The sequence below is a fragment of the Benincasa hispida genome, chromosome 12 (assembly GCF_027475165.1).
Source record: "Benincasa hispida cultivar pf3 chromosome 12, pf3_genome.v1.1, whole genome shotgun sequence".
Classification (NCBI taxonomy): Eukaryota; Viridiplantae; Streptophyta; class Magnoliopsida; order Cucurbitales; family Cucurbitaceae; genus Benincasa; species Benincasa hispida.
This window is the reverse complement of record NC_143489.1, coordinates 23,383,243-23,392,579: the sequence shown is the minus strand read 5'-3', so window position 1 is coordinate 23,392,579 and position 9,337 is coordinate 23,383,243. Positions and strand designations below refer to the sequence as shown.

The 9,337-nt window shown below is 30.3% G+C and overlaps 1 protein-coding gene across 2 annotated transcripts; it reads left to right on the top strand.

Moving 5' to 3' along the window:
* Positions 1–3,101: 3,101 nt before the first annotated feature.
* LOC120067346 (putative pectinesterase/pectinesterase inhibitor 61) lies at positions 3,102–8,798 on the top strand. 2 transcript variants are annotated; one of them, XM_039018913.2, is made up of 3 exons: positions 3,102–4,283; positions 5,417–5,553; positions 7,818–8,798. In XM_039018913.2, exons 1-3 carry the CDS (start codon positions 3,307–3,309, stop codon positions 8,516–8,518), a joined length of 1,815 nt encoding a protein of 604 aa, XP_038874841.1. In that variant the 5' UTR covers positions 3,102–3,306; the 3' UTR covers positions 8,519–8,798. The 2 variants fall into 2 exon arrangements, with proteins under 2 accessions (XP_038874841.1, XP_090164151.1); XM_090308025.1 differs by having other exon boundaries at positions 3,103–4,283; positions 5,417–5,502.
* The last annotated feature ends 539 nt before the right edge of the window (positions 8,799–9,337 follow it).

Here is a 9,337-nt window from a genome sequence, read left to right as displayed (position 1 = left end):
AGGATCCACCTTATGGTCTTTATTTTCTTGTAGGATGCTGTTTGGAGATGATGTTGGAAATGTTGTTGGATATGTTGTGTTGGAGATGTTGTTTTCATGTTCTTTCTTCTATGTTATTTGTGAAGATATATTTCTTTTGTAAACCATTTTGCCAATTTTTCTCTATTTTGTGTAATAAAGAATACTGTCGAATTTGTTTATTTGTTTTATTTCTTATGTGAATATTTTTTTAGTTTCTTAATAATGTTATATAGGTTATTCAGATCAAACTAAAAAATAAAAATTAAAAAAATGACTATCTCTTGACCAAAATGTCGGGAGTGTCTATACTAGCCATCGAGAGTTTTAAATTCAGATTTTGAATTTATGAAATTAAACTTTCGATGGCTTACCAACTGTCGGGAGCTCGAAGCATTCTCGACGATGTCTATACATGCGTCGGAAGTGCTAAACTCCCAATGTCGTACAATAGGCGTTGGGAGTTTGTTCAAACTCCCAACGATATGTATTTCCACGTTGGGAGTTGTATTCCCAATGGACATATCCCGACCAAACTCCTGGTAACAAGTTTGTCATCGAGAGTGAATCTCTCAATGTATTTTTTACCATTTTTCGGCGATTTGAAGCACCGAAAAAGGGATATTTTCTTGTAGTGCTACCATATCAATTTTGATAATTTACTTTAAAGAAAAAATACTTTTGGAACAATTTCAAAGTTAATTAAAAGGTATTCTCTGAAACAAAATTTTCGTTTAAGAATAAAAATGAAATTGTTCCATGTCTGATGATATAATCGAAATCATCCCAAAATCCAGGATTTTGTATAACTTAACTTAAAAACTTTGTTGTTAAAAATTCACTAAACCTAGGCCATGGGCTTAAAAGTTCAATATATATAGGAATGAAAACCTTGATATGGTAAAAATAAAGTATACAAGATATGTGTTCTCATGTATTTTCTTTCTTTCTTTATTTTTAATTGAAATTAACAGTTCCCCATTTTCCATCACTATATAATTATAATAGAATTATATAGAATTATTAATAATAATTGACATGAATAAGAACATGAACACAATCAAAATAATTTAATAATTCATAGTTATATATATGTGAACCACACATTATAAATAGAATTGAAATCATTATTTTTTTTTATGGAAATTAGGGCATGAATTAATATGGAGTCCATAATGATCAATATAAAATAAAGTTTTGTTGAGCTAAAATATGAATGAGATAAGCATGAAAAAATGAATAATGTTAAAATTAAAATTGTGGGTTTTAGACTTTTCAAAAGGTCACATTGGGGGCTTATGTTAAATGATGTGATGGAAATGGTTTCATTTTGGTTTTTGTTCCCTACCATCATGAACCATTCACATGCTTATTAATTTCTACATTGATTTGGCAATTCCACTTGTACACATCTTTTAAGTCTCTCTCTTTCTACTCAAAATCTTTTTATACATTGCATGTCAATATTATTAATGTTTCCTACCAATATCTTTTAAGATAGAATGAAGGGCTTCCTTTAACCTAACCTCCCAATAATCATCTATCCACCTATAATCTTGCACTTTTGGCTTCTTTTTTTTAATCGTCTGAATCTTAGATAGATGTCTTTCCTCTTTATCTTTTGTCCCTCATTTTTTAAAAAGATTAATGTTTCGGTATTTAATTATTGACAGTCTAAAAAAAGATAAAATAAATGGAAAAAACATATTTTTTAATCTAAATTTTCGGTATAATTTCTATTCGATAAAGATTTAAAAGTTACAATTTTAGATAGTTTTGAATTTGATTTCAATTTAGTTCTTAAATTTAAAAATACTACAATTTTATCTTTGAAATGTGGATTCTGTTTCAATTTGATCCTTAGATTTCAAGATTTACACTTTTAACCTCGATTTTTCTATTAAATACCCATCTTTGGTCTTCCCTGTTAATCTCTATTAATTACTTTAAAAGAATTATAATTAAATAAATTTTTCTATTTTTCCATCACTATTAAAATTATTTTAAAAATTATCACTTTATATTTATTTTAAATTAATGTTAAAGATTGATGGGAGTATTTAGTAAAAAATTGGGGTTAAAACTGTAAATCTTGAAATATAGAGATTAAATTGAAACAAAACTAAAATTTTAAAGGTAAAATTGCAGCATTTTAATACCCGAAAGGATACAAAAATATCTGAAGGAGCATGATGACCCCAAGGAGTACGACATTGAGGAACTAGGGGTTATATTGAAATTAAACTCAAAACTTAAAGACTAAAAGTGTAAAATTTTGAAATTTAGGATAGACTCTAAATCTAGAAACTAAAAAAGTATTTTTCATAATAATAATGATTTAAATCTTCTATATAATTGTAAATAATATATATCATACAAGTCTCTAATTTTTATACATTAGTTGCGACGTTGATTTTCTTAATTTACTCTAATATAAAAGAAATTATTTTGTGCAATTTTAATGTTGACGAGTAGGTTTGAAATAAATTTCAAAAATAAAAATGAAACTATTAAAATTGGATGTATATTGTTTTAATATAAGGAACATATATTGAAATAATAAGAGGCATGGAGGTAGCAAGACATCCCCACAAAACACACACGTATTGCTATACACAATAATGAAAGGGTTATGAGTAGAAAGATTTAAAAGGAAAAGAAGGGCCCAACCCCACATTATAATTAGAAACATATAATGGAATAATAATCTTGAAAAAAACTTATTCATATTTAAACTCACCCACTACCAACCTTACTTTATTATTTTTACTCTGAATTAGTCACTCTTAATAATAATTTAAACATCGTAATATAATAAGCTTGACATCTTAGATTGATACAAAGATCTCTTATGTAAGTTAGTATAAAGTATCTTGAAATTAGATTAAGGAGAAGTAGGTCGAATGGTCAAGACTATTGAGGGTCTGCATTGAAATTCAACGTGAATAAGACTCGAGCACAAACAAGTTTCGAAAACCATCCAATGAGGTTAAAACTATTCAAAATTACTCTTACTTTTGTTTTAAAATAAGGAAGATATACTGAAATAATAGAAGGCAAGGATGGTAGCAAGACATCCCCAACACCAAACATAGGTATTGATATACACAATAAGAGTAGAAAGATTTAGAAGGAAAAGATAAAGGACCAACCCCACATGTTATTATTAGAAACATTGTGGAATCTTGGGGAAGACTTTTTCCTATTTAAACTCATTCACTCCCATTATTCCCTCCTCAACCCCATGCACACTCATCTCATTATTCTCCTTCAACAACAACAACAACCATGATCAACAACAACTACAACAAGCTCCACTCCTCCCTCTCCGCCACCTCTACTCCGGCATCCTCCTTCCACCTCTCCGGCAATGATCTCCCGCCCACACCTCCACCCTCCTCCTCCCACCGCCGTCGCTCTCGTATCCTTATCATCTCCTTCCTCTCCGTCCTCCTCATCGCTGCCTCCATCGTCTCTGCCGCCGTCCTAGTCCGGTCCCGCATCGCGTCTAACGAACCCCATTTCCCACACAACAAGCCCTCCCAAGCCATCTCCCGCGCGTGTAGCCACACTCTCTACCCATCTCTCTGCCTCTCATCTCTTCTCTCCATCCCCGACGCGCTCTCCGCCGACGTTCATGACCTTGTTCATATCTCTCTCAACTTAACTCTTCAACATCTCACTAAGGCTCTTTATTCCACTTCTCAAATCCCTATCTCACAAATCTCTAACGACCCTTTAGCTCATTCAGCTTATGAAGACTGTATGGAGCTTCTAAATGACGCCGTTGACGCTTTTTCAGTTTCTCTTTTTTCTACTGAAGCTTCCAATCACGACGTCATGACGTGGCTTAGTGCGGCATTGACTTACCATGACACGTGTACGGATGGATTTGCGGATGTGGCTGACTTGGCTGTTAAGAATCAGGTGGAGGCGAAGTTGAGTGATTTGTCGGAGATGATCAGTAATTCTTTGGCTATATTTTCTGGGTTTGGTGGTGGGGATTTGCCAGTGCAGAATAGGCGGCGTCGGTTGATGGAGAGTGGTACGCGGTCATGGGCGGCGGAGAATGGTGGTGATGGGGGTTTTCCTCAATGGCTGAGTGTGAAGGATCGGCGGCTTTTGGCTGCTCCTATATCGGCGATTCAGGCGGATATTGTGGTGGCTAAGGATGGTTCTGGGAAGTTCAAGACGGTGGCTGAGGCCATTGACGCGGCGCCGTCGTCGAGTGGCCGCCGGATCGTCATCTACATTAAGGCCGGAAAGTAAGAACAATACTTTTCTCTACTAATTCAAAATGAGAGTATATATATTTTCACTAATTAAATTAGATTATAATTATTTTAATATTTATAAACAAAAATTGTTTTTCTCAATACATCAATATTTATATAATTTACACAAATGTCCAATTATAAGTTGTCACATTATACTTTTTTTTTAAACCGATATTTCTACTTAAGGGAAAACTTAGTTACAAATTACACTCAATTAAAAATTATTAAGTGACAAATTTATTTTTTTAAATGATTAAAAAATTTAAAAATATATATTTCTTTTTCTCTTTGTGATAATCACTTTTTCCCTTTGTGATGGATGATGGGAATATATGAAAGAGATGATGAGTATTACTCTTTACAAACCTATTTTAGCATTTGATTAAAGCATTTTTTAAAAAATGTAATAGGTAGATTTCAAAATTTTAGTTTTAAGAAGATAGAAATCTAGGTGGACTAAGTTAGTTGGATTATTATAGAGTGGATCATGATGTTTTATTATTTTTCTTTGTTTTTTCCAAAACATGAATGATTGTTTATTTATTCCTTTTTTTCTTGGGAAAATGGAGAAAGAAAATGCTTGTGATTAGGCCATAATTAATCAACATTAGCTCTCATTAAATGGAAGGAAAGAAGAGGAAAAAAAAGTTTCTTTTAACAACCTTTTTCCTGATATGTGTTTAATTTATTGACTTCAGTGTCATAATCATGCAAAGCTGTTACTTACCAATTCCTAAAGTCCATAATTTTCGTGATAATAATTATACAATCAAATAAATATTACATGTCCCCACATTAATTTAAGTCCTTTTCAATTTAGTTGCTTTCACAATAATAACTCTTAACAACCAAATTAAACACAATAAAACTAACATGAATAAATTCAAATTAATTCGTATGTAGACCGATAACGAATATAAAAATAGTTTAGAAAGTGAGAGATCAAATCAATAAAATACAATTTAGTAGAAAAGGATTACTCATTCCAACTATCCATCACGAGAATCATAATATATTTAAAGACCGACATTTTTAGGGCAAATCATTTATTTATTTGGGTTACGATAATAATTGAAAATAATACCGTGGGACTAAGAAGGGATATTAATGTAATTTTGTAGGTACGAAGAGGAGAATTTGAAGGTGGGAAGGAAGAAAACAAACTTGATGTTTGTGGGAGATGGGAAGGGCATAACCGTCATTTCAGGTGGCAAAAGTGTTTTTGACAAAGTTACCACTTTTCGCACCGCCACCTTTGGTATATTCTCTCATTCTCTTTTCTCCTTTTTAATTTTATTCCACAACTTTAAAAAAAAAAAATTCTCTTGATATATTTAAATAAAAAAAAGTTAAAATACCAATTCGGTTAACGTCATTTAAAGTTTTGAGTTTTAATCCTTCAAAACATATTTTTTTATTGAAATTGATTAAATGATAATAATTATTGTGAATATATTTTTAAAAATTATAGTCAAAAGATTAATAATAAAAAGTTGGTTAATATTCCTACTTTCAAATGTCTGATTTCTCAAATTTAATTTTAATAAAATATAATAGGTTAATATATGACTAAATCTATAATGAAAATGTTAATAAATAATAATTTTTTTAAAACATCAATTATAAACTAGTAATAAGGACTAAATTTTAAATTTATTAAATATAATAAACTTAAAATTCAATATTTAAAGCAACAGTTACTAAAATCTTACAATAACTAAAATAGTATTTTTAATTTTCTTAAAAATTAAAGTACAAAATTTAGATTTTTTTTTAGAAAAAATTATGTGCAATAAAATATCAAGCCTTTTAATTCTGACACCGGATATCTAGGACTTAGAATTATGGTCGTCCGGTCTTGGAACTAAATGTGGCCATACGCTTTCATTCTTGTTTTCTTTTTCCACTTAAACATCATTTTTTTTTTATTGAATTTTCAAAATTATCGCATATGATCTATTTTTAGTTTTTTAAAAAGTATACTATAATAATTCTTTTTTAAAAAAAATTGAATTTTCAGCTAAATTAAAAAAAAAAATCCATAAATTTTAAAACTATTTTATTTATATTAATGAAGATTGTTGAATGGATATTTGGTGAGAAGATTATAGGTGGTAGAATAGTAGCTTAAGTCGAAAATTTATTTTAGGTGGTAGAATAATAGCTAAGTTGAATTTAGGACCAAAGTAGCATTAAATATTTTTTGGAATAAATAATTATTACACATTTTAAGAAGAAAAATTTAGATGCATGTTTTTTATTGTAGAGAAAAATGGAGGCTATAAATTTTTGTTTAAAGAAAATTATATTTCAAGATAGTGACAAATTAAGCTACTTTTGTAGCATTTAATGGGCTACAAAAAATAAAAAATAATTGGTTTGATTTATCCAAATAATCATATGAGAAATGGTAGATTCCAGCTGTGTTAGGCAATTAGCCTTTTTTCTTCTTCTACGCATCATTAATTATTTTTGTAGGAAAAGCGCCCACATTCATTTTTATAATTATAAGCTATGTTATTTAATCGGTACAATTACTAGTAAAAGTCAAGCTTACAAATTGAATATTTGATGTAACATTTTCACATGCCATATTATAAATATATATCATAAAGATTTCCGTACTTGTGACAATAATATAAAAAGTTGATCATCTTTAGAAAAAAAAAATATAATAGATAGTAACAATTACGCAAGTTGTATCGATTGGTCATTACATGTAATAAATTTTCACATACCATATTATAAGAAGATTTAAAATCTTTTTGTTCTCTTTATAAGAAAGATGATGTCTCTATTACATAGTGTGTAATGTCTATAATAATTAGTTAGTAAAGTAGGCCCTTCTAATAAATTATTATAAGATTCAAAATATTTTACAAAGAAGATGAGAATTACAAAAAAGAAAAAAGAGAAAAAGAAAGGAATGGAATATCCCAATTATTCATGATGACTTTGAAAAGTCATACTAGTATTATTCTATGTTCTTGCATCATGCTTACTTCCACAACTTGGTAAGAATTTTTTTTTTTTTAAAAAAATAATAATATGAGAATCTAATGTTGTCCAAATAAAGAAGCCAAAAGCTTACTCCATGGAGATAAGGATATAAGTTAAGAAATTATTGTAATTCTATTTCAAAAGTGCTCCATCTTTCATCACATAATTTATGGTCCTCACCTATAAATTTATAGAAGTAATTGATTTCTGCCCTATGAGTTCTTAATCTTTAAAATATTTTCAAAGAAAAATTAAGTTAAAATATTATAAGTTAATCTTTGAAATTCAAAGACTAAATTTTTAAATTTTCATTCTGATGGATGTTTGGAGTAATGACTATCCTAAGATTATAGTAACCAACTCTTGTTGCATTAAATACTATTTCTAAATCTCCATTTATTATATTATTTACTATTTGCTATAATTTTTATTATTTTACATTTATCATTTTTTTTATTCTTTGATATAGTGTTTATTATTTTCTTCTCAAACTAGTTCTAATTTTTTTCTTATGTGGCGCAGCGGGGTCCGGAACAGGAATAATTCTACGAGACATGATATTTGAGAACACAGCAGGACCAAGCAAGCACCAAGCGGTGGCATTACGCTTGAGCGCAGACCACGCCGTGGTATACCGATGCAACATCATTGGTTATCAAGACACTCTCTACGTGCACTCGAATCGCCAATTCTTCCGAGAGTGCGACATCTATGGTACAGTCGACTTCATCTTTGGGAACGCTGTAGTCGTTTTCCAAAGCTGCAACATCTATGCTCGAAAGCCAATGCCGGGACAAAAAAACACCATTACAGCCCAAGACAGGAAGGACCCAAACCAAAATACCGGAATCTCCATCCATGCTTGCAAGATAATTGCCACCAGCGACCTTCAAGCCTCCAAGGGTTCTTTCCCCACCTTCCTCGGCCGCCCTTGGAAGCTATACTCTAGAGTTGTGTACATGGTATCTTTCATGGGAGACCATATTCACCCACGAGGCTGGCTGGAGTGGCAAGGTTCTTTTGCTCTCGACACTCTTTACTATGGCGAGTATTCAAATTCTGGGCCCGGCGCTGCCGTGGGACAGCGGGTTAAGTGGTCCGGTTATCGAGTTATAACTTCCACGGTGGAAGCCTCTAAATTTACTGTTGGCCAATTTATTTATGGCTCTTCTTGGTTGCCCTCCACTGGAGTGTCATTTTCAGCTGGCTTATCTGCTAACTAATTAGAATGCATAATTTTTTTTTTTCATGAGTGTATTTAAATAATTAAAATTTGTTTTTTTCTTTTTTTTTTTTTATTTTTTATTTTTAGGATGTGGTTGATGATGACACGTGTATAGTCTCATTCCTTTGATTATGCTCTTGGAAAATAATATGAGCCACATCAAAATATGAGATGGTCATATATATAAATACATATATACATATATGGCTATAATTGTGATTGTATTTGTTGTATCAACATTATATATTTACTGAATAAATTTGTTTTTTTTCTCTCTATTCTCATGGATGTAACATTGAAAATTTCAATTAATCATGAAATAAAAAAAAATGGAACTTTTTTTTTTTTAACGCTATGTAGTATCTGTCAATTTACATAACAGGTGACAATATTAATTATTGTGTCATTATCATTTTAAGTAATTGTCAATTACATAAAGTTCACGTTATGATGATTGATTCTTATAAGACAATTTATCATTGATAAAAACGACAGACTTAGCATGTGCGGTGTGTCGACTAGATTTGATGATCACCAACAATAAATTTGATTGTTGTTGCTAATTATTATAATAAGGGAAATATTGACAGAAATGATTGTTTATATGTCTATATTTTGTAACGGTGTAAAGTAAGATTAGAAGACTTCGAAACGTGAATTAATACTTTATTAGTTCATCGAGTCGGTCACCGTTGATGATGATTGACTAAAGGATGAATACTTGTTTAGTAAAAAATATGCTAAATTAGTTGCGAATAATTTTTTTTTTAAAAAAAAAGGATGAAGAAGATTTGATGAAAGCTTGGATTGATTGTCA

What these genes read in the sequence shown, in the direction of transcription:
- LOC120067346 (XM_039018913.2), top strand. Translation starts at nt 3,307, where the DNA reads ATGATCAACAACAACTACAACAAGCTCCACTCCTCCCTCTCCGCCACC. An exon ending in ATCTACATTAAGGCCGGAAA is followed by an intron (nt 4,284 to 5,416) that starts GTAAGAACAATA and finishes GTAATTTTGTAG; the next exon opens with GTACGAAGAGGAGAATTTGA. An exon ending in TTTTCGCACCGCCACCTTTG is followed by an intron (nt 5,554 to 7,817) that starts GTATATTCTCTC and finishes TATGTGGCGCAG; the next exon opens with CGGGGTCCGGAACAGGAATA.